Source organism: Marmota monax, unplaced genomic scaffold (genome assembly GCF_021218885.2).
Source record: "Marmota monax isolate L192 unplaced genomic scaffold, Marmota_monax_Labrador192_F-V1.1 WCK01_AAM20220418_F8-fsc00092, whole genome shotgun sequence".
NCBI lineage: Eukaryota > Metazoa > Chordata > Mammalia > Rodentia > Sciuridae > Marmota > Marmota monax.
The window spans coordinates 5,332,784-5,357,711 of NW_026692583.1; the positions used below are offsets into that span (position 1 = coordinate 5,332,784).

General features: G+C 54.9%; 1 protein-coding gene across 3 annotated transcripts in view; it reads left to right on the top strand.

The window, feature by feature from the left end:
- Positions 1-8,347: 8,347 nt before the first annotated feature.
- The window catches only part of Tesc (tescalcin), a 36,777-nt gene continuing 20,196 nt past the window's right edge, over positions 8,348-24,928 (top strand). The window contains exon 1 of one of the 3 annotated variants that reach the window (XM_046446230.2): positions 8,348-8,518. In XM_046446230.2, coding sequence (XP_046302186.1) covers positions 8,461-8,518 — 58 coding nt within the window. In that variant the 5' untranslated portion in view covers positions 8,348-8,460. The remainder of the gene's footprint in view (positions 8,519-24,928) is intronic. The other 2 variants (XM_046446229.2, XM_046446228.2) reach the window with 2 other exon arrangements.

Sequence of the window (24,928 nt, forward strand, 5' to 3'; positions counted from 1 at the left end):
CGCCTGCCATCTGCCTGGGGTCTGAGCTCCCAGTGGGTCTCATTTGCAGCTAGAGTCAAAACAGTGGTCCGCAAACTGGACAGTGTATTGGAATCATCTGGGGTGGGGTGGGAGGGCGTTAAAATACGCCAAGGTCACCCTTCCCGCCCTCTCACCCCACCCCAGCCTGATTTGATTAGGGTCTGGGTGTGGCCTGGTGGCCGGAGCTCTGACCACTCCCAGGCGGATCTGAAGAACAGGCAAATTGGAGATCCACGCATGAGCCCTAGCTCTGGTCTCCCAGCAGACAGGGCTGCCTCCGGGCTTCCTGTCGGCCTCCTGGGTAGGAAGCAGACACTCAGCGAAGCTGGTGGGGCGGGGGTGTCCTCCATGCTTTGTGGGCAGGGACAGAGGGAGGGGACCTTTGTGTAATCCCAGGGCCAGCTCACTTGGCCCTCACATTCTTCCCCACCTCTCTGAGGTCCCCTAGGAAGGACACCCCTGCTGGACACCCGCTTCCCTGGGCCCTTCCCAGCATGCTCTGCTGCTCCTTTATGCATGGCAGGGTCCAGGGGGGATGGGGCTGAGTCACCCCTGTCCACAGTTACCTCCCCCTACCCAGAATTCCACAGGCCTCCTCTTGGTCCTGTGATATGTGGAGGCTGGGCTTGAGCCCCAGGTCTCATAAAATCTCTAATCTGTCCCTGCTCCCTCCCTCTGTGGGGCTCCGACGCGCTCCTGGGGGGACCTGTCCTCCCCACCCCTTCAACCCACACCCTGAGCACAGCTTCTCTTGAGGACTCCCCGCCCTGTTGCTGCCCCCCATCTTCTAGTCCCCACTGAGACCTGGCCGGGACCAGACACTGCACCTAGAGCAACAGTCCCTGAGCCGGCCAGGTGACCAGAATCACACTCCCTACTCCCGACACCTTGTGTGATCTTTGTGCTCCTCGGGCAGATTTTGCAAGGATTTGAAGGGTAGGTCATTTGCGTAAGACCAGGACTTGAACCCAGACCCGTAGTACCCCATCCCAACCTCTAGAGCTGAGGCTCTGAAATTAGTTTACATACAGGTCACTCCAGTGACTCTATCTCAGAGGCCCTAGAAGGCAGGAGAGCCCAACCGAAATGGCCCAGGACCAACCAACCACCCTGGGAGAGTGAACTACAGGCTCTGTCCCCCATTTCTTGGTCTGAGACTTGGGTCCTTGCTGGAAGACCACTTAGAACTTCTGTTTCCTCTTCTGTGCAAATGTCTTGAGTTGAACTATCTGATTCTGAGGGGCTCTTCAACCCTGCCTGGAGGACTCCTACCCAAAGGAGGAGGAGGGCAGGAGGGGCCTTCTCTCCAGCTTTCCTCCCCTAAGGACCCTCAGTCAGGTCCAAACAGTGAAGGTTGCCCAGGATACGCACCTGCCTCTGCCTGCAGCTGGGCACCCAGAGCCTCCCTCCCCCGGCCCTGGGTGGAGGGAAGCTTCTTCCCCTAAAGAGTCCTGAAGCTGGGAAGCCGCCGTCTTCTCCCCATCCCACTCCTCCTTCCTCCCCTTGCAGTGGGCTGTGGCTCCCACGCATGCTCTCTGCCGCGGCCCCGGGAGGGTGGAGAGAGCAGAGTGGACAGTTGGAAGCGGCCCGCCTGGCCTGGCCTCGCAGCCGGCGCCAGAAGCCCTGCGCACTGCTGAGTCAGCGTGGCCCAGCGGGGCTGGGGGCCGGGGCCTGCCCGGGCTGGCCCAGATGGTGAGCACTCGCGTCTCCTCTCCCAGGAAAGCCCCAAATTATGGGCTGTGCCAACCCCGCACCCCAACCTGTATTTACCATCCTGCCTCCCAGGCACCTGCAGGTCCCCTGGTACTTATGCCATCTCAGGGGACAACAGGGAGGACGTGGCTGGGCCTGCGCCTCCCCCTGGGCTCCTGGAGGCTCTGGGAAGAGTGAGGCTGCAGGATCAGCCCCGGCTGCCCCTCGGTGCTCACAGCCAGAGTGTCCCCTGCAGGGCAGCTCGTGGCCAACTGCAGCTCTGCCACCCACTGTCACACTGGAGTGGGGCTGCCCCAAGGCCAGGCAGCAGAGGGGACCAGCGATAGCAGGGGTTGTGCGGGGACCTGACCTCCTCGTGGCCGACGCTTGTCTGGGCTCCCTCTGGAACCTGACGTGAAGGACATCCCCCAGGGGCTGGGGACGGTGAGGCCATGAGCACCCAGGGACCCTGCATGGCCCCCAGGTCTTGCCCACCCAGACCCCATTTTCCTGCTCCAGGAATTGGTCCTCAGGTGGCATGGGGACAAGGGGCCCTTATCAAAAATACAGATTCCCAGGCCCCCGCACACAGGTGTCCCAGCATACAAAACATCTGAGAAGCACCCACAAGGCGGCCGCAAAGGGTGACTCCCAGGTCTCAGCCCCTCATGTTCACAGGGAAGGTGAGGAACGGCCGCTCCGTGGTGTTCCCTCGGGACCCGGTGAGGATAATAGAGAAAGTGCTCTGTATTCAGCCAAGGGCCACCCGTCATTAATCTACCTGGTGGCCAAGTGATTCCGAAGGTGGAAGAAATCGACTTGGGATTTTCTTCCTTCCTTTGCCCTCAGTAGAGACCGGCACCTGCCAGGATTATCACTGGATCCTGGGTCAGGGCTCAGAAGTCTGTCACCTGCTAAGTGCAAAGACTCGAACATGACATTTGAGCCTTCTTGAACCTCCGTTTGCACCTGTGTGTCTCCAACACCTGTCATTCAGCTCTGCTGAGCCAATGAGATGCTCTCCGGAAAACTGTGCAGTTCCTAGCGCACACCGGCCCCACTGTCTGGAGGCTCCCTGTGGTGGCTGAGAGCGCCTCTGCTTTGGAAGCAATACCTACAGAACGGAGAAGATCACCCCAGCCACTGTTGTCTTGTGTTTCAAAATGAGGCCTTCACAGGGACTCAGACAGATCTTCGTGGCCGATGTTCATAAGTAGCACTGTTCACAACAGCTGAAAGGCAAAAGCAGCCAGAGTGTCCACTGGAAGGATGATTACATAAACAAAATGTGGTCTGTCTAGACTGTGGAATAGTATTCAACCATGAAAGGGAAAAGCACCCTCCTGAGGAAACGCCTCCAATACGTGAGGCTAAATGGAAGGAGCCAGGTTCAAAGGACTGACTTGTTCAAGATGCATTTACATGACATATCCAGAGCAGGAAACCCACAATGACAGCATCAGCAGCAGGTGCCACAAGCTGGAGAGGATAGGGACTAAGGGAGGTGGCTCTTGAGGATGATGAAGAGGTCCTAAAAGTGATGTGAGGAGACTAACAACCCCTGAATTGTGCACTTTAAAAGGCGGACAGTGTGGTGTGTGTGAATGATATCTGAATAAAACTACTACAAAAACATAAAATCCCATTTACATCAGGACCACCTGGAGTGGTCATTTAAAACGCATTTCCAGCTGGGTGCAGCGGCACATGCCTGTGACCCTAGCACCTCAGGGAGGCAGAGGCAGGAGGATCGCAAGCTCAAAGTCCGCTTACACAGCCTCAAGAAAAGACTGGGGGCGTGGCTCAATGGCAGAGTGCCCCCGGATTCAATCCTCAGAGCTGCAAAATAGATAAATTATTTAATAAAATAAAATGCATCCTTGGGCTTCCTGAGCTGGAACCTCTGGACCTAGGAGTTGACAGTTCAATTGCAGGTGCTCTGCAAGCACACCAAGAACCACCCCTCCCAGAAGAGAGACCTGGTCTGCATGAGTTTTCTGTTGCTGCTGTAACAAATCACACCACGTAGTGGCTCCAAACAATACAAGTTTATCATCTTACGGTTCAGGGATCAGAAATCTGAAATGGATTTCAGTGAACTAAAATCAGGGTGTCAGCAGGGCTAGGTTCCTTCTAGAGGCTTCTGGAAGGGGGATGTTTTCTTGCATCTTCCAGAATTTGGAGGCTCCCAGCCTTCCTGGATTCCTGTCCCCTGCCTCCATCTTCAAAGCCACAGATGGCTGGTCAGTTGAGATTCTCACATGCTACAGATATTTTCTTTCACTTTTTTTTTTTTTGGTACAGGGTCTCTCTAAGTTGCTGAGGCTGGCCTTGAATTTGGGATCCTCTTGCTCCAGCCTCCTGAGTAGCTGGGATTAAAGGTGTGTGCACCACTCTGACTCTCTTCCTCCCTCTTTCATGTGCCAGGACCCTTTTGAGTCATCGGGCTCACCTCGGTAATCCGAGGTCCTCTTCCCCCGCTGATCAGCAATCCTGATTTCATCGAGACCTTATTTCCCTCTTGCTCGGGAACCTAACGTAGTCACAGGTCCCAGGCACTAGGTGTGGCCTCTCTGGGGACCTCTCTCTGCAGCCTACCCCACGCCCTCCTGTCTGATGGCGTAAGATGCTTCTTGCCCACATCCCAGGCAGGGACCAAGTAAAACTTTCAGTACCTGGCGCCCCTTCCCAGGGCCCCTGCATTTCAGTCTGAGAAGAGACTACACTGTCTCCTTGGAGGGCTTCTGTCCCTCTGCCAAGCCTGTCCCTGTGCTCCCTATAAAGGAATGATGAAGTTAAAATAGATTTTGGGCCCCTGCCACCTCTATCTGCTTCTCTGATAAGTTTTGTTTCTTGGACAACAATGCGGGCTTGGAAGCCCTTTCAGGGACAAGCTTCCATTTGTCCCTTGTAAGTTCCAGTAACTGGTCACTATTTATAATTATATAAATAATGGAAAACCGTGCTCAAGCCGTCCTCCCCAGAGAGCCCCCGTCTCCTATTTTTAGGTGGCCAGACCTCTCCTCCCACCCCGTGTGCAGCTGCCGCCCTCTGAGATCTGGACAAACACGGGTCCCCGAGGAACCAAGGTCCTGCACCTGGGAGGGATCCTGGATAGACACCCGCAGGGGCCCTCCTCTCAGGCAGCCAAAGGGCGTGACTTTCCCACTCAGGACTGGCTTTAAAGAATAATGAGCGACAGCAACTAAAGTCCCCCTGCTAAGATCATCTCCCAGGACCAACGGGACTTAAGGGGAAGGGGGTGCTGGACAGAGATTCAGGTCTGAGCTCCGTTTGTTTGTTTCACTAGGAATCATGGGAGGAGCGGGTGGAGGCTGGCTGTAAAGTCTTGGGTATCTTTCCCCAGGGAAGGAGCGGGCAGTTGTGAAGGGCGTGCTCCCTGCCAGTCATTTCGCCACCGACTGTAAACGTGGTGCTGTGATACCCCATCTACAGAGGAGGACATCAAGGTTTGGAGGGGCAATGGACCCAAACCGAGGGCAGAGCCCCGTTCCAGCCCAGATCGGAATGCTTCTCCCCCCTCCCCCCACCCCCCACCCCCCACCATATGCTGTCACCCTGGTGAGCTGAAAAGATCGGGGTACCTCAGAGGAAGAAGGATGAATGCAAATTAGGTGTGATCCTTCTCTGGTTGCAAATGACACTAAAGCCAAGAAGCCAAGGCACATAAAGCCATCAAAGGAGCCTGAACAAATCCTCCCCCAAGACTGTGCCAGATCCCAGGTGCAGGCCACCTGCAGGATCTCCCGCATTTTGCAAGAGCGTCACTCATCGCTGCCTGTTTGATGTGGTTTAGGTTTTATACAAGGAGGGGGAGTCGCTGTAAATTCCTGGGAGTCAGTGGCCTGGATTAGGAACAAGTGCCGCTCCTAGAATATTAACAAGCCGTGGGAGTTGCCCCACGCCAAGTCATGAGAAGGGACAGGTGAGCCGTAGACACGGCTGCTTAGACAGCTCCAGGTCTGCGCTCTGATTCGGGCTCAGCGCATTCTGAACTCTGGCTTTCCCATCCACCAAATGGGGATGTGTCGGGTGTCTGTCCCCTAGGCTGCTAGGATGCCCCGGGGTGCGTTCACATCTCTGTCCTGACATCAGGGACTAACTGCTTCACCATTGTGCCCAAACTCCTGGCACTCAGGAGTGAAATCATGGATGAATGAATAAATGAATGAATGCATGGAGAACACCAGTCTTCTGGAGCTGGCTGGAGCTCCAAGAATAGACTGTTATAGTTTTGGGAATTCTGTGAGCCCACTGTTACATTATAGGTGCCTTGAACTTGACCTTGCAGGAGTATTTACAGTACGGAAATTGGCAAATCCTACCCACCAGGACTTCCTTTCCTCCTGCCTTCTCAGAGAGCAAGCAGAACACTGGCTAGGATCCGGGCAGGCCCTGTGTGCAGCATTCTGCAAATAGGAATCCCCGCAGCCACTCGGTGAGGAAGGCGCAGGTGGGAATGTCCTTTCACAGGTGGGAAAGCTGAGGCCCTGGGAGGTTACGGCACTTGCCCAAGAATGGTTCTGTGGCAGAGAAGAAGGAAGACCGCCCTCGCTGTCCTCTTCTTGGTGGCCACTGTGGTGTCACGGGAACCAGCCACGTGAATCCCGCTGGTGCAGGAAAGAGCGTTATATATTTTCAGCCACTGCTTTAATCAGCTCCTGCAGGAGGGTGGTCCTCCGGGAGAAGAGAGGCAGTTGCCTGGTGACTAAAGTGCCTCCCCGTCCTGGAAGGTCACCCTGTGTTAAGGGAGGGTGCCGCTCACCCCCTGAGGCGGGCCTCCCCCAGGGGCTCCGGGCCCCCAATCCAATCAGCCCGCAGCCGCCTCCTGCCTCCTAGAGCAACTGACCTCGCTGGGTCTTGCTGTTGACAAGACATCAGGGTCGCGGGTAGGACTGAATGACAGCGTCATGTTCTAGAACACGGCGGAGGGCTTTGTGTGCAGGGAGACCCACCCGGTGTGCTCATCACTGTCAGAGCGGGAGGGCAGAGCCCGGCAGAGGTGGGAGCCACCACAGGGGCCCAGGCACCTCACAGAGCGTTTATTTACCTTGTTTGCGGCTTTGGCGGGTCCCTTCTGGGTCAATCGTGGACTCCCTGCAGCTCAATTTAAGGGATGACAGAAGCTCTCCAGGGGCCACTCTAGCTTGAACATTGCAGGTCTGTGAGGCCCTGCCAAGCCCACACCAGCCCTTGCTCACCCGTCTGCACTGGATTGTGTCCCCCTCCACCAGGCAGAAGGAGTGAGTGCTTGTCTGGGACCAAACAGCGGCCAGCCAGCAGTGTAGACAGGGATGGAGTCAACACGGATTCCAGGTACTACTCTGGCCCTCCACAGGGCAACCCGAGGAGGCGGATCTTGCAGCTCCAGCAGGTCTCCATTCAGGAGCACATGGGTGGCTCTGAAAGGCCCCCTTGCTGCTGGAAAGGGCTGTGACTTGGGCTCGGTCCCCTGGTCTGCAGGAAAGGGCTGCTGAGATCCTGCCTAGGACCCTGTGCAGTGGAGCCAGGCCCACCCAAGTCCCTGTCTCGCAGCAGGGCAGAGCTGGTGCCCTGACCCTGTGCTTTCCCCTGAGCTGGCCGCCAGCACAGACGCCACATACCCAACAACCTTTGGTGGCCATGTCAACAAGGACGGTAGAGCGCACTGACCTGGCCTCCACAGGAAAGTCTTGACTTCCGATTTCTGTGGTGGCCCTGTGACCTCCCTGAGCACCAGCTCCTCTTCCCTTGCAAGGCAGATATGATCCCACAGGACCGCCAGCTGCAGTCACCTTGTGCCATGTCCACCCAGGCCCTTTGGTGGACAACACATGAACTGACTCCCATTTTAAGGAGGAGGAATCAGGGTTAGATAGGTGGCCAGGCCGACCGGTGTCACCCTGCCCAAATGCAGAGCCAAAGCCTTAAGCTGTCTTAACCCAGAAACTTCCCGCGGTGGCCGCGGGGACCACTTGTGTGGCCCCTCTATTGCAGTTTACCTAAAATGAGACCACCTGAGGGCGTCCCTCTCAAACTCTCCGCGGGAGGGAGGGTGGGCGGAGCTCCGGCCTCTCAAGCGGGAGACGCCCCTGGGTCAGGGTGGCGGTGGCTCCCAGGGCCGCCCCCCGGTGTCCTCCGTCCGAGGGCTGCTGCGGGAGGCCCGGGCTTTCCTGGAACTCGCCGAGCGACGCACGTGACGCGTATCCACGTGGGATCGTGATGACTGTGGGTCTCCGTGGAGCTAATTCCTGCTCGCTGACCTCCCGCCCTGGCCCGTGGGGTTTCGCTCCGGGTTTCAGCGAGGACGGGGCGGGGGGGGCGGGGGGGGCGGGTGCAGGAACCTGCCAGGGGTCCGGGGGCTCCGACCTCCACCCCAGCTCCGCTCGCACCTGCTTCTTCCCGCCGGGCAGGGTGCGGACGGGGAGGGGCGCCGTGCGTGGCCGCTGCTGCGGGGCCTCGGGCCGCGGGGCGGTGGGCTCCCCTGGCCGCGGTCGTTTCCAGCCGGGGCGGGGCGCCCCCCACCCCACCCCACCCCACCCCACCCCCACCGCGCGTGAAGCCGACGGGCGCTAGGACCGCGCGCGCCTCCCGCCGCCGCTATATGAGGCCGCGCTCGGCCCCACGCGGAGCCCGCGGCACGGAGCTGTCCCCGCGTCGCGACCCGCCTCGGACCCAGGCCCCGGCGGCCGCCGCGCAGCCAGGCCAGCAGGTCGGCGAGGGCAGCGGCCCCGGCCCGCGCGCACCATGGGCGCTGCCCACTCCGCGTCCGAGGAGGTGCGGGAGCTCGAGGGCAAGACCGGCTGTGAGTACGCGGGGACCGAGGGGACCGCGGGGACCGGGGGGACCGGGGGGGGCCGCGGGGACCTGGGGGACCGCCCGCCGCGCTGTGTGACCTTGGCCCGCCGCTGGCCGTCTCTGGTCTCGGTCTCCCCTCCTCCCCAGGGGTCGCCCAGCCTGGGGTCGCCGGGGACCGGCCGGGAGGGACAGGCGCCCGCGCGACTCCCGCTCCGGGACGGGGACGCGCTGCGCAGGCGGAAAGTTTGGAAGTGGCCGGCGCCGGGAGGGACCGCTGGGCGCTGCCCTGCCCGTGGCCGCGCCTCGCTCCGTCCCGCATCTGTCAAATGGGCTCAGCCGGCCGCTCCCCCAGCTCCTCCCCGCTCCGGGGCCGCAGAGGCGCCGCGCCCCGCATCCGGCCGCCCGGGCGCACCCGGAGGCCGAGCTGCCCGCAGGGAAGTGACGGAAGAGGCGCCTGTGCGTCCGCGCCCGGCCGAGCTGGGCACTTGACCCTGGTGGCCGACCTGGGGCTCGGGGTTCTGCGGCTGCTCCGAAGAGGGTGTGGGGGGAAGACCGCGGGAGGCCGGGCCGGTGGGCAGCTGGCCCTGGTGACAGGCAAACTGGCTGTTAGCCCTCCCAGGTCCACGCTGGCTGTGTGACCTTGGGCTAGTCACTTTACCTCTCTGTTTTCATTCTCTTGGGAATGAGAGCTCTACCAGGACTTTTTAGATGCTCGAAATGGGAACTGCAGGTATTTCTGGGAAGGAGCTGGCTCTTGGCACCTGCTTTGAGTGGAATACAGACGACCAGCGTCCAGCTGAAGAGACTCGGCAATCTATAAACACATCGTTCTAGCAGAACTAGTTGAAAATTACAGAAAGCCCTTAATAACTGTGTGTATCCATGCACATATTTATGCACGTCCACACGTGTATGTCTCTAGGTGTAAAGGTAGAATTGTGTCCCACTAGAGAAAAGAAGTGTGGCACTTTTTAGGTCTATGAACCCTTTCTGTTAAAGACCGAGTAGGAAAGTATGTTGACATTGCTTTGTTGGCATCAAAGACTGGAAGGAGTCCCAATAAAATCAGAATAATGGATCCTGTTGGGATGTGGTAGAAAAGAAGGCAGACTGAAGTTTTCATGTAAGCTCTTTATATTTCCTTTTGGACGGTGTGATTATTTTACTAATCCAGAGACTGTCACCAACTTTCATCTCAAGACCACGGTGAGAGAGGAGGGGTGGGCTTCCCCTTGGCCTTACTTTCTTGGGGTCCTGTTTTTTTTCCTCCAGTGCCCTCCCCTTGCCTCCTGCCAGCACCTCTCTGAGCTGGAGGGGGTCTTTCATAGCTGGGGCTCCCTGCACCCTGCTGTCAGGCAGCCCCGGGGCATCTGGGGGAATTCCGCCTGGCTGTGGGTTTGACAGATGACGGGCCACAGAGCATGCTGGGAGTCTTGTCAGTTTCCTGGTCCAGCCTCCCACGGGGTGACAGATGCTCTGTTCAGGCTCAGTAGCTTTCCTAGATGTGGCTCTGCCTTCCATCCTTGCTGCCCAGGGCTCAGATTTCATGTCCAAAGGGGAAGGACCACAGAAGGGTCAGAGAGGAGGTTCCAAGGTTAGACTCCAGGGGGAACGAGTGCTCCCAGGAATCTGAACTTGGGATAGTTGGACAGCCCCTCACCCCCACTTTCTGAAAGGGGCTGGGACAGTCTGGTACCTTTACCCACTTAGCAAATGTCTATGGACCAGGGGCTAGGATTTACAGGTGAGCCAAAGAGGCCAGTGCTCCCGAGAGGGAGACGCAGTTAACGACTCAACCCATAGGTAGTAAGCTCTGTGAACAAAATACTACAGGGGGCAGACAGAGGCAGGAGAGCACTTTCCTTTAAGGTTACTTGGGGCACATCAGAAACTCAAATAAGAAGGGGCCAGCTGCATGAAGATGGCTGGTAAGGGCACTTGTATCAGGGATCAGTAAATGCAAACGCCCTGTGGCAGGAATAAGTTAACATGATAAATGTGATTGGTAGACCCCTGCTATTGTGGCGGGAGCTGCCTTCAGGGTGTTTGCTTGGTGTGTGGCTTTGGGCATGTCGCGCATGCTCTCTGTGCCTCAGTTTCACCTACTGGAAAACAGGCATAGTGACAGAACCTTCTGGAGTCGTGGTGAATTAATACATATGAAGTGCTGAGAACAGACACAAGCAGGTGTTTATATTATTGACACACTTTAAACTCATTTGTATGCTGTGTGTGCTACTCGGAGCCGCAGCTAAGTCTGGGTCCCACTTCTTCCCAGTCATGTGACCTTGAGCAAGTCATTTTCCCTCTCTGAGCATGGTGCCTCCATCTGGGTCCCGTGTAGCTGTGGGCATTCAATAAGATCGTTTGTGCATTCAGGGAGCACTGCGCTTGAGTGGCCGGTCAGCTCCTCAGTGGGGTGGGCCGGGTGGGGACCCTTCTATAAGAGCTGTTGGGAAGCTCCTGAGAAGGGGGAGAGCCCACGCCTGGGGTGGCCAGAGAACAGGCCGAGCCCCTAGGCTGCTGGCTCCTTGGTGAGCCTTTGACGCCTGCTTACCGGGTCTTTGTGCAAATCCTCCAGGGGAGGCGGTGGGACAGCCACTTTACAGGTAAGGAAACTGAGGCTCAGAGAGGCAAAACAACTTGCCTTCAGTCCCACAGCTGGTGAGTGGGGAGAAAGGAGATGGAAGGATTCCCAAGGCCACCTTCTCCCCACCACCAGGCTGTCGCCGTGTTTCATTGTCTCTTGGACTTCTAGGAACTCAGGTGGGGTGGGGAAAGCCTGCCCGCGTTTGTTCTTACCCCTGGGCCTTTGCACGGCCTTCCCCTGGCTGGGGCACCTTCCCATTTTACTGCGCACAGTTTGGAGACCCTTCTGCCACCACTGCGCAGGGTTCCCCTTAACCCCGCCCCTTCACAAAGGTGATGCTTCTCACCGTCGAGCGCTCAGCCTGGCTCGCTCTTGCTCCTTCCATAAGGCCACCCCTGGCCCTGCTGCGAGGGGCCTTTGTGGGTTCAGTCTATCTGCACCCTCTCCTGCCACAGCACCTCTGCCACCTGCCACACCCTCAGACACTGGAGCCCCTGAGGGCCGAGAGAAGCGTTTGCAGGGGGAACACAGTAGGCTGGGCACTTTGCAACCCAAGGAGTCTTGCCCCCAGCAGAAAGCCCAGGGGCCTTCACCAGCCAGCCTTGGCCACGCCAGCTGTCCCACCGTTTCCAGTCCCCGGGCTGGAGCAGGAGCTGCCCACGCGGGCATCGTGGGGGCTGTACGCCCACCTCCCCTGCCGCCTGCCGGCGTCTCGTTGATTGATTCGCAGCACCAACCAGCATTCCCGGGCAGCTCTGCGGAGCCAAGGAGGCTTCCTAGCTAGATTGTTAAAATTCACATCAAAACTGGAGCGAAGGCGTCCTGGTTGCGCGTGAGCCTGCCCGCGCCTGGCCTTCCCACGCAGCCGCAGGAGACCGGCGGTGGACCCAGAGGAAGAGGCTCCTGGGATCCGCTGGGCCACCTGGAGGGGCCTGGAGTTGGCCCCCGCCTGTGGCTCCCGGGCTCTGCCTGCTCCTGCGCCTCCACGAGGAAGTCCAACCAGAGGGTCCTGGGAAGGTGGAGGGTCTGCTTTCTCCCTCAGTCTCCAAGACAGCGCCACAGGCATGTCGGCACAGATGCCAAGAAGCTCCAGAAGGAAAAGAAAAAACAGATCTGCAGGCTGAGCGCCCGGCTGCCCGGTGAGGCCTCCTGTTTACCAGGCGTCATCTGCAGACGCCGTGCTGGGCCGAGCGCTTCTCTGCAGCGGCTGAGGGGATCCTCCAGGAGCCCTGGGCTTCCCATCCTGCGGACGGACGAGGAAACAGGCTCCAGAGTCAAGTGGCTGCCCAAGGCCACAGGGCGAAGGGGGCAGACTTGGGATCCACTTGCGCTCTAAACCCCTCTGCATCTGGTGGGTGGCCCAAGTCCAGCTGGTGGGCGTGACCTGAGCCTGCTGGTGGGCGTGGCCCGAGCTGCCCATAGAGCCCCAGCCCTGGGCAGTGTCCCTTGGTTTTGAAAGTCTCTGGTCCCACAGCACACCCTGGGCCCATGGCCATCTGCCTATTCCGTGTTCCAGGCACTGACCACCCGAGGTCCAGACTGACCCTCGGCCCACCTAAAGATCAGGGGCTCGAAGGAGAGGGGCAGCCCAAGGATTGGGGCACACAGGAAACTCTGATGGGGACAAGGGTGGCTGTGGGCACCAGGCTGCTTCATCCGCCCAAGCGTGGGAAGGAAACAGCCGGCCACACCCACGGGCTCCGCATTTTGCCTGCAGCGGATGGGGTGTTTCACCTGGTCGCTCGGGGCATCCTGAACCTATGGAATAGGATGTGGAGTTACCTGGGCCTCAGGGAGGGACCCCAGGGCGCTCATCAGCTCCTCAAAGGGTGGCGAGCGGTTCCATGTGTAAATTGCACCTCGGGAAGAGAGCAATGACTAAAACAATTTTTTAGAAATGAAACCAGTGACTTCTGGGTAGAGGAGGACAGCATGTTCCTGAGGTGTGGGGAAGACCGGCCCCCACAGGCTGAGTTCTCTGGGTAGGTCCGGGGTGTGTGAGGGGGCTGTGACATTGGCCATCTGTGCACAGAGGGGTGCCCAGGGGACCAGACCCTCCAGAACCTTTTCATCTTGGGAAGGTGGAAATATCTGGGCCTCCCTGCCCTTCTGCTTTCCAAAGGGCTGGGAGCAAATGAACTGAATTATGGGGCTCCCCAAAACACCTCTGCCCCAAACCCCTGCTGAGAACCGTCCCTCTGCTCAGCTGGGCCAGCATCTCCCTGTCTGGTGGCTGTAGAGCTGGTCGTGTGGACCAGGCTCAGAGGAGGAGCCCTGCTCTCTGCTGTCCTGCTGGGCTGCCTCGCCCAGGCTGTGGCCCTCTCTGAGCCACCAGTTCCTCCCCTTTGGAAAGGCCTTGGTTGACCCTGTGGTCCTTGGTCATTTCCACTAGGAATAATGTAGTAACTTCTTTTTCTTGGGCGCTGGATGTCCCCTTTCTCCCAGTCTTAAGAGCTCATCAAGGGCCACAATCTTCTTATCACCAGTTTACAAATGGGGAAACTGAGGCTCAGGCAGGTGCAGCGAGGCCTGAAGTCACTTTGGTGCTGGATTCAAACTGCCACTCCCACGTGATAGAGACCCCTGGGGACCGACTGCAGGTCTGCAGGTACTCATTACCTGGGGGGTGGTAATGTTACCCCCTAACCTCTCGACTAAGTGTTCCACACACTGTGTGCCCAGTTGGCCAGAGGAGAATTGGGCCTTGAGGCAGACAGACTGGTGGTGAATAATGCAGAAAGTTCTAGAATCTGCACCTCAATGGTGGGCAGCATGAGTGCGTGGGGGGCCACCTCTGGGAGGACGAGGCAGGAATGTGCAGGAGTCTCACTGGGTGGCTCATGTCTGTTCTGGGAACATGTGTGCTGTCCCTGAGTGACAGCGAGGGGCAGTGCACTCGGGCTCTTGCCTGTTGCCGGAGGGTACTGGGATCCCTCTGCATCCTTCCTCCTTGCCGCCCACCCCCACTGGTAGGAGATGTTTGTCGTGTGTGATGAGTTAATGTCCCCGAACGCAGCAGGGACCGTTCAACACTCAGATGCCCTGCGCCACATAGCCACGGCACACACCCCGCGTTGGTTAGAAGCGTTTCCTTCTGCAGAGCACTTTAGTACCTGTAGCCCAAGCCCTGGAGGGGGCATTTGCAACTGGCTCCAAAGTGCCTGCCACTCCGGAAAGTCCCAGGCTCTTCCTGCCCAGGCTGGGCCAACCCGGCTGCGAGGCCGAGGGACAGGGGAGGAGGAGCTCTGTGCCCTGCTCCTGCCACCCAGGCTGCCTGACTGCCTTGATTATTAATTCATGACACCAGAAGGTCGAGGGGTGATTTCCGCCAGCAGCTACCTTAAGCACTAGAACAGAAAGGTCCTTTGTTGTCCCTGCTGTGTGACCTTTGCAGATGGGCACACGGTCAGCAGCCAGCCTTCCGTTCTGGGCACAGCTCCCTGGGAGGTGAGAAGGATCCGGCAGAGGTGGCCTCGGGGCCTCTGGGAGGAGGGGCAGGTGGCCAGCAGGAGACCTGGGTCCTTCTGGTGAGGTCAAATCTCCAAGCAGTGGTGGAGAGAGACAGCTGGCTATACCTGGAGGTGGCCACAGGGCACACCTGGCCCCTTGGGTGGAGGTTCAAGGACTTCCCAAGGCTCCTCCTGAGCACTCGAGCCAGGGTCCCAGTGATCAAAGACCCTCAAGTGAGCACCACACTTCGCAGGCTTTACCCACCTGGTAGTTCTCAGGAGGTCCCTTGCTTCACCTCACCTGCAGCCCCAGGACCTCAGTCAGAGTCCCACAGTGGCAGACACACTGGCCTCTCCCACCTTGCCCTTTACCAGCAGTTAGATACCGGCTCAAACCATGGGGCTGCCTCTTACTGTGCAGGCAAAGAACTTTGCCTCCCTGAGCCTCAGTTTCCCCATCTGTTAATTGGGAATAAAGGTGGAACTTGCATCACCCTGTGTACCTAACAAGAATGTGGGTAAAACCCAAATGCTCCGTGGTTATTGGCAGGGACAGATTGAGCAAGCCTAATGTGAAAATCTAAAATATGAACTTTTGATTCATTAATTTCCCAAAAGGAAAATTCCATGCTGACTTCACATGATGGGTTGCAGTTAAAACAGAGGTGAACTAGAAATGCTGTCTAGAATGGCTCAGCTTACATATATAAGGTGTATGTGAAACATAAATGGATTTCATGTTTAGATTTGGGTCCCATCCCCCAAGTTCCCATTATAGGGATAGAAAATCCAAAATCCAAAGCACTTTGGCCCAGATCTTTTTGGATATGGTTTACGCAACCTGTGTTGTTTTGATGGCAAACCTTTCTGAAATTGGCCACAGATCTCCTTTTTAAGTGTGCATTCTGTACCTCTCTTCAGTAATTCATTCCACTTTGGACATGTTTGCCATCTTTGACATACCTAAAGGGAATCCTCTCTGCCCTGTGCCAATGACAAAGAGTCTTAATGTGCTTTAATTTGTATCGCTGTAGTATTTTCCTTTATTTTAAAAACATTCATTTTTGTTTTAGGTGGAAGTAAATTCTTATTACCACTCTTCCTTATGGATTTTTTAAAAATATACTTTTCCTTAGACTTTTTAGCAGGGCTCTGGGACTTATAAACTTGGTTGGAAAGTGCCTTTTGCTAGCAGACACAAATGATCATTTGGCTGGGTATACAATTTGAGGTTCCCGGGTATTCTCTCTCAGTGCTTTTATTGGTCTCTTGTTGTTGTTGAGAAATCAGCTCTTTAATTGACGTTTCTTTGTAGAAACCTATTTTTTCTCTCTGGTGTTTTTGTTTTGTTGTTTTTTCCCCATATGGGGGATTGAACCCAGGGATACTCTACCACTGAGCTACACCCCCAGGCCTCCTTTTTAGTTTGAGAAAGCATCTTGCTAAGTTGAGCCCAGGCTAGCCTTGAACTCAAGATCCTCCCATCTCAGCCTCCTGAATAGCTGGGATTACAACCACATCTGGCTTTTTTTTTTTTTTTTTTTTTTTTTTGTAGCACTGGGGATGGAATCCAGGGCCTCACATATGCTAAGCAGGTGCTTTATTACTGAGCTACACCCCAGCCCTTTCCTGTTTTTAAGTTTTTGTTGGTATTCTGTGTATGCTGCTTAGGTGTGGATTTGTTTTTATTTATTCTACCTTGGAATGTTTTGTTCCTTTCCATTCTAGAAGACTCATAATCTTCTCTTCACTCTTTATCTTCTTCCTCAGTAGTTCCTGTTAGAAATATGATGGACCATCTGTCTCTGTCCTGAATGCCTCTTGACTTTTCTTTCACATGTTCTATTGTTCGATGCTCTGTTCAGGATCCGTTCCTTGGATCAGTCTTCTAGTTCACTAATTCTTTCTTTAGCTATCACAATGCTACTGCCTTCCCCTGGCTGCTTCATTTTAATTCCGATGATTCAAAAAAAAATGTTTATAAATCCTATATTTTAAAACTCACCTCTTTTTCATAGGGTACAGAACTTTCATTCTTTGTAATGATTTAAGGCCTGTTTCTTCTGTTTTGCCTTCTTGGGGTGCTGTTCCTTTGGTGAACTGTGTCTGGCTCTCCCTTAGGGAGGCTCATTTGCTCATGTGCATTGGTTTTGATGATGAGCTTCTCTTTGGACTCCCTCCACTCCCACAGGACACCCACGTGCCCTGCATCAGAGAAGGGCCTCACCTGGTGCTTTGTATCTGTACATACCTTAGAGTTTTCGCCAGGTTGGAAACACTTTCTACTTTCTAAATTTAGGGCTGGCAGTGTAGCTCAGTGGTAGAGCCCTTGCCTAGCATGTGAAAGGCCCTGGGCTCCGTCCTCAGCATCACATACCCAGAGCTTCTCAGTGTGGGCCGCCTGCACCACTGCAGTGTGACGCAGGCTCAGAGAATTGATCCCTCCCAAGAAGCTACCCTTTCCCTTGCCTCCTTCCAACTGAGTCCTTATTGTTCCCTAATAAGTGTCCTTCTTGTTCTCTGGACTGGTGGGGAACATTTTCTTACAAGGAGTGGCAACATTTTCAGTTCCAGATTTTATTTCTTTTTGCAGTGACCTCAGTTCAAGTTCATACAAGCCCAAGGCCACCCTGGTCACTCCGTGGAATTGAAGCCCCCATCTTTAGCTGTCAGGGCCTGTGACCATTCTAACATCCCTGGACACCTCAGTCACATCTGTCCCTCACCCTGCTGGGTCTCAGTGTCCCCCCCACCCTAACACGGCTTTGGCACCTAGGATGTCCCTTGCTCTTAAGCTCAGCATAACATCGCCTGTTTCTTGATTTCTCCAGGGTTTCAGGCATCTCTAGTGCCAGGGAGAGTCTGAATTAGCATCAAGTAGAACGAGCTGCCGCCCTTTATGTCCTACCACAATAATCCTTTTACTTTAGATAAGTCCGGCTCCACTTAATTTGGCCTCAGGATAAATCTGGAGCTGAAGATAGTTCTGGAAGGATGTGAAAACCAGCTACGTAGATTCTCTGAAAGACACCCACTCTCCAAATCTTTACTAACTCATGGAGGCTTTTTCTCCTCCCCTTCTGCACCTTGAGTCTTTTTATTGAACACTCACCCTTGTTTTCTTAATCACATAAATGACACGAATTCATTGTTCTAGTCGCTTCTCAGTTTTGACACGGAGTATAGCCAAGTGGTTATGAGAGCAGGTTCTGGAACCACACAGACCCTGTTTTAAATCCCAGTTCGGCTGCTCTTGGCTGTGAGGCCTTCAGCAAGTGATTCGACCTCTCTGAGACTCAGTTTCCTGGTCTGTACAATGGGTGCTGAGAACGTCCTCGGAGGCAGGCACTTGTTACAAGAACTGAGATCATGCCTGCCAGGCGCTTGGCTGAATGCCCGCCTCTGAGTCAGTGCTAACACCTGGTAGTTATTGTCACCGCTAAAAGGCAAATGGTGAAGACAGAGCTGTAGGAAGACGAGCAGAGCCGAGCACAGACTGTGAATTTTTGAGGCTCGCTCGCCCACTCTGACAGCTTTCCAAGTTGCTCATGAGAGCAGGATATGTTCAAAAGTCAACTTGGTTCACTCTGCCCCCAGGGATTTTTTTTTTTTTCTGTGTAGAAAAAAGCCCACAGATCTTAGCAAGACCTCTGGTTATCAGAGATGATCATGTCATCGTGGTGCAGAGGTGGCCCTGGGGCGGTGGTTGCTGGGAATCCCGTGGCTGGGTTGAAGCTGGCCTCAGCTGGGGCTTAAGGTGCCTCCTGAAAACCAGCAATTAATCACCACGTGCTGCCTGCGCGGTGCAGAACCGAGTCGGGTTTGAGAACTCCCTTCTCGAGGCCAAGTACGCTCAAATGCATCTTGTTAAAGTCCCAGCGACCAGATGCAGTCAGATGTGCAGGCATTTGGCTTCCAAGGACAAGGCAGGTGGAAGAGAAGAGAAGCCCGCTGCAGGGCGGGGGGCATCGGGGTGCAAGGGGCACCCAGCTCCTGAGGCGGAGGAGGCTCGTCCCTCCCTGCATCTCTCAGAGCCCAGGGTTAGTCATTGCTTTGGCTGTAGCCCCAGGTGGCACACAGCAAGCTGCGCCTCCCCCCAGCCTGGAGCCAGGGGACAGCCAACAGCCATGGGATCACTCAGGGGCATAAATAATAACTGCCATGGCAACTCCAGTGTCACACCCTCCTCCCGCCAGAGCCGGCTAGTATGGATGTGATTTTCTTTTCTTTTTGAAAAATTGGGGCAAAAATTCATGTAACAGAAAACTTACCATTTTCACCACTTTAAAAAGATACAACTCTATGGATGGCGCTAGCTAGGTGCATCTGCAACGATGTGTCATCTGTCACCACCCATCACTCCCCAAAGAGACCCTGTACCCTTAGCAGTCGCTGCTCCCTCCTCCCCCAGCCCTTGGCAACCGCAGAGCCACTTGCTGTTTCTATGGCTCCGTCAAGTTCAAGTTCGGACATGTCACTCAAATGGAAGCGCCTCGCAGGTGGCAGCGTGGCTGCCTCCAGCACTTCACGAAACCTTCCCGGAGTGGCAGCCCGTGTCAGGGCTTGGTTCCTCCCATCGCCCATTCCCTTCCACCCACCCTTTGATTTTCCGTTTGCGGGGTTGAGGTTGTGGAGGAGTGCGCATGTGCCGCGGGGCGGTTTCCATCCCCAGTGACCTGTCCAGGGGGTGCTGCCGTCATCCTGGGTCCTCAAGGATGGACAAGCCGCTGGGGGCTTGGTGGCTGGCTCAGGGGGCCGTTCAGAAGGACTGAAGCTGGGGATCTGACCAGCATCTCTTGGCAGGGTGACCCGCCCTGGTGTGGCCTGGCTCCCCTCTGTGTCCCTGGCCTGTCTGCTGAGAGACTGCAGGTGCCAGCCCTGGGGGCTTTGAAGTCCCTGAGACCTACCAGGTGATGCCCCTGGGCATCCTGGGGGCTGTGTTGAGGCCGAAGGCGTTGGAGACAGCAGGTGGCAGGTGGCTCTGGGGGAAGCAGGGGCAGGCTCTTTGCTGCCCCTGTCGCCTCTGTGTCCAGAGCCTCTGTGCCCTACCTCGGGGCTCCCAACCAGGTCCTGGTCCAGCCCTCTGCATCGGGCTCCAATGTATTGGCAGGTGCATTGGGGCTTGTTCCTGGCTTGGTGTCCTCTGTCCACTCAAGGGGGAGTCCATGTGCCTGAGCCGGATGAAAAAGGGCCTCCCTGACCTGTCTTGCCACCTTCTGCTTCTGTGTCCCTCGCTCCCTCCCTGTATCCTGAAGGCCTCACAGCTCCCTGAGCTATATCCAGTCTCTGCCCTGTCCCCTGCTCTCTCCATAGCCTCTGGGACCCCGCCAGGCATCCCCCACTGTCCCAGCCCAGTGAACTGGCATCTCCTCTCTGGCCACAGAGCTGTTTGGCCAGTAGACACAGCCTTGTCCTGGATCCGGATAAGGTGACACACGTTTCCAACAGACCAGGGCTCTGTCCTGTGCATCTGTCTGTCTGGCCTCCATTGTATGAATAGCCTCCATTTTGTTTATCCACTTATTGGTTGATGGCCGTTCGGGTTATTTCCACCTTGAGCGCTGGGGACTAGTGCTGTGTGACGACATCGATTTCCCAGGTTTCGGGTGTGTGTGTGTGTGTGTGTGTGTGTGTGTGTGTCTGTTTATCTTGGGTATATTCTTTGAAGTGGAATGAATAGGTCACGTGGTAATTCTGTTTAATTAATTGAAATGCCAAACTCTTTCCACTGTGCCTGTGCCACCGTCCACGTGACCGGTAATGTAAGAGTTCTAATTACCCCACAGCCTCCACCAACTCTTGTTCTTCATTGTTACTGTCAAGGTTAAAAAAAAAAAAATCCAAGAAATCTCTGTTAATTGCAGAGAAAGTTAAAGAAAGACCAAGGGCTGAGAGGGAGGGTTGTCTTGCCATCCACCACGCGCAGACCCCCTCTTTTGCTGTCCCCCCTTTTCTGTTTGTTCCTCAGGCACACACGTGTGTATCCGTGTGAACTCCCACGTGTAAGTGAGACATCAGAGCTTGTTGGGGTTTCCACTTATTGAGATGCCGGGATTGTGTTTTTATTTTCCGTGTCCCACAGTGTTTTTAAAATATTTCTTAAGACTGTGTAATCGCCCAACCTGAGGGTGCACCAGGATTTATTCGGACAGTTTCCCGAGGCCCCACATTTCCTCATTCTTTTGCGGTTCTAAATGGGCATCCGCAGGTCCTCTTGCCTGTTCATCTCTCTGCGTTCCTGTTCATTCCCGGGGATGAGTTCCCAGGGATCACGGTGCTGGTTTGCGGGGACAAGATCAGTGCTAACACCAACGCAATGCGAGGTGCACTGATTCTAATTTTCTAGTCACGGTATAGGTGACGGGTCCAGGTTTTCTAGTAGCCATGTTAAAAAGGGAAATGGGTAAAATGAATCTTAATCTCTAATTTAGTCCATTTAAAACATGATCCTTCCTCCAGGCACAGCAGCCCACACTTATGATTCCAGCAACTCAGGAGGCTGAGGTAGGAGGATTGAAAGTCTGAGGTCAGCCTGGGCAATTTAGTAGATCCTGTCTCCCAATAAAGAGGGCTGGGGATGCAGCCGTCAATGGCAGCATGTCCCTGGGTTCAAGCCCAGGGCTGTAATATATATATACACACACACATATATATAATATTATTTCAACATCAAACCCATATAAAATATCATTGGGATATTTCTATTTTCCATATGAAGACCTTGTAAGCCACTGTGTGGTCACACCCCAGCACGCCTCGGTCTGGACTTGCAGCTTTTCAGGGGCTCAGTAGCCCCAGGTGGCGGGTGGCTGTCATAGGGGACAGCACAGGTGTCTTCTTTTCAGTGGGTGCTTTGGATACAAAGTAATAAGCCATCCCCTCCCCCTCCCTTGAAACCCCACCAGCTGCACAGAAGGGTGTGCATTTCCCTCAGGTTGAAATCTAACACCCCAAATAAGGAGGTTGGAGCAGCCAGGAATGAAGCCCAGTCTGCCCGCTGTGTCCGTGGCAACTGGGACCTCCGTGGCCCTGGAGAAGGGCTGGGAGGTGAGAAAGAGTTAGCTGGGAAAGCTCCACCCCAGGTCCCCGGCCTCCCTCCTGGTCTTTGGGACCTTCTTCTGCAGACGCAGGTCCAGGTCCGGTGAAGGGGAAGGCGGCTCCCTAGGTGGGGTGTGCGAACTTGGCCAGCTCCACCCAGGGCCAGGGCTGCGTTCTGTTCTGTTTCTTTTGGGCGGTGCCTGGGGGTGGAGGGAGCCCGGACCCGGAGCTTAGCAAGCACCTGCTCTACCACTGAGCCGCACCCCAGCCGCCCAGGTGTCTTGAGACTCGGCTCCCAGTTCATGTGGGGGAGGAGTCTTGGCTGAGCTGAAGATGAGTCCTTGGCTCTGGGGACTTGGGTGCCAGAAAGAGGGGACCCTGAGGAAGGAGGCTGTCTTTCTGATACTCTGCTCCCAATCAGGCAGGACCGAGCGAGAGAACCTATGTGCCTATGGTGGACACAGTTCGGTGGCAGCTGTTCCTTAGGTCAGCCTGGTCTGTTCGCTCCACCTCTTCCTAGCTGTGTGAGCCCGTCTCTGGAATGGGGAGAGACTCGAGCCCACCTGGGGCCATGGATGAGTGGGCTCCGTGAACCAGGCTCTGTAATAGTGGGGTTGGGCACAGATCCCAGGACACAGTAAGTGCTCAGTTAATTCCTGTCTTATTGTTGTGATTATGTATGCGACTTGTTGTTATGTATATGATTTTTTTTGGGGGGGGGGGTGAGATAGGGTCTCACTTTTTTGCCCAGACTGGCCTTGAACTTGGGATCCTCCCACCTCAGCCTCCCGAGGAGGTAGGATTACAGGCAGACACCACAACACCTGACTTTTAAATGATTATATTGAAATAAAATTGACACACCATGAAATTCACCCATTTAAGCAGTGCTGCCTAGATTTTAGTATAATCACAAGATCATGCACTATCGGCACAGTCTAATTTAATTCTCCCACTCACACAAGAAACCCAGTACCCGTTAGCAGAAGTCTCCCCAGTTCCCTTCGCCAGCCCCAGGTCTCCCTGCGGGTCTGGATTCTCCTGCCTGGGCATCTGGTCTAGATGGAACCACAGGCTGTGCTCCTTGCAGCTGGCCTGTCACGCACCACCCTGTGCCAGAGTGGTTCAGGGGCCTGATCTTTATTTCTGATCAGATTAGTGCATTTTTGAAAACCTGTGGGTCAGGGCCAGGGACTTTCTGTGGTCACTGATCACACAAAGGGAGACTGTATGGGCGGCAAGGAAGAAAAAATGAACAAAGCAAACACAAAAGGGAACCATATATATTTAATTATTATTTTTGCAAGGCTCACGGAGTTCAAATGGTGGATCCACCTCTTTCAAAGTTAATGACCTTGAGCAAGTTACTATCCCTTCCAAACCTCAATTTGTTCTGTGTCACACGGGAAGAGTGTGTCCTGCCCAGGACACAGGTGCCTGGGGCGTGGTGCTTAACCAAGGGCTTCTCATTACAAATGTTTTGCCCCATGTGGGCCCCGATGTGTCCTGAGAGTTGTGTTCTAGGACTAATACATGGTACGGAGAAAAATTGGAGCCTATAAATGAATATGAAGTAAAACAAAGTCCTTAATTCCAATCTTGAGAAGAGAGTTAATTGCTGCTATTTGGGGGGAAATAACTCATGTTTTTTCTTTTTATCACATATGCATTTGTATATATTGACCCATTTCCAACACGGTGTCACAGTGGCTTTGTAGCCAAACACTATTTGGAATGTCTCACCACATCAAACACGTGATCGTCCTTGTTTTGAGGTGGGGTCTGGATAAGTTGCCCAGGCTGGCCTCAAACTCCTGGGCTCAAGCAAGCCGTTCTTCTCCCTCAGCCTCCTGAGTCACTGGGACCACAGGTGCCACCGTCACAATTGTCGTTTTTAAAGCCAGCATCCTTTTTAATTTTTTTTTCTAAACATACTATAATGTATTGGACAGTCTGCTTTTGACAGGCACTCGGGTTGAATGCCATGTCACAAGTCTGGTGACACAATGTACAGAAACTTTGTTTCACATACAAACTAAATGTCACATAAAGCCACCTTGAGCCTATCTATATAAAGTGCATGTGAAACCTAAATGAATTTCACGTTTAGCCTCGGGTTCCATTCCCATGGTATTTCACCATATATATGCAAATAGTCCAAAATCTGGAAAAAATCCAAAATCTGAAATGCATGGTCCCAAGCATTTCAGATAAGGGATACCCCACCTGCATAAGGAATGACACAGTGACATATTCATTTTTGGGATCTGTGGGGTTCACTTTTTTTTTTCCTAGATAGATTCCCACTAAGTAGAATGACTGAAACTTTTAACAAAGTTTTTTTTTTTTTAAATGATCTAACACATACACACAGCACACACATGTACATGCATGTATGAACACCCAGCCCCGTGACCTTTCCAAGAACACACATGTGTGACCTGGGTCCAAATCGGGAAGTGGGACATTCCCAGCACCCACACCCCCCTGTACCACTCAGCTCTAACTCTGTAGCTGAGTCCTGCCTGCGTTGGGCCAAAAGGAGGGGAGGGAAGCCTTCCAGGGGTGCCCATCCGAGTCTGCCCAAAGGGCAGGGAAGGAGGCGCCCACCAGGGAGGTACTCCATTAGCAACTTGTAGGAGGAAGGGTTCCTGCAGGCAGTCGCCTAGGCAACAGGTGAAGGGCTCTGGATGCATTAGCGTTTGATTTCCTTTCCTGTGGAATCAGCCCCGCCTTCCCGGGAGGACCCAGTTATTTATTATTTACACCGACTGTCCTTTGGCCTCAGACTCCTCACGTCCTCACTCTTTCAGGGCTGGCTCCTTTTTGCTCATTGTTCTATGGTTTCTATTTTCGTTGCTGAATACTATTCAGTTATCCACGCATCACCCTTTAGCACAGTGACTCTGTGCCATTGCTGGGCAGGGGACAGTCTCCAGTCCAGGGTGATTCTCACGGTGCTCACGGGCATCCTCCCACACATTCTTGGGGCCTAGGACTGCGGGGACATCGGGTGGGCAGTCAGTGTCCTTGCTGACATACCCATGACATGATGGCCACGTTTTCCTCCATAAAGGCTCGACAATGCCCCTGCGGGTTACTTAACCTTTCCAAGTATCCGTGAGTGCGCGGGCAAGGCTGGGATGCTGCCCCTCCAGGGCGCCGCATGGCGGATGAGCTAATGCCTGGAGCCGCGCCCAGCCCAGGTTGGCAGCCTCCAAGACGACTTCCTACCAACAGCAGCTGCTCGGGATGCTTGAGGAGTCTGAGCTGCAGATTCTTGAAGAGAGCACAGCTTGAGCCTGTTGGGGGGCGGGGGAGTGACCAGTTGGCCCAGCAA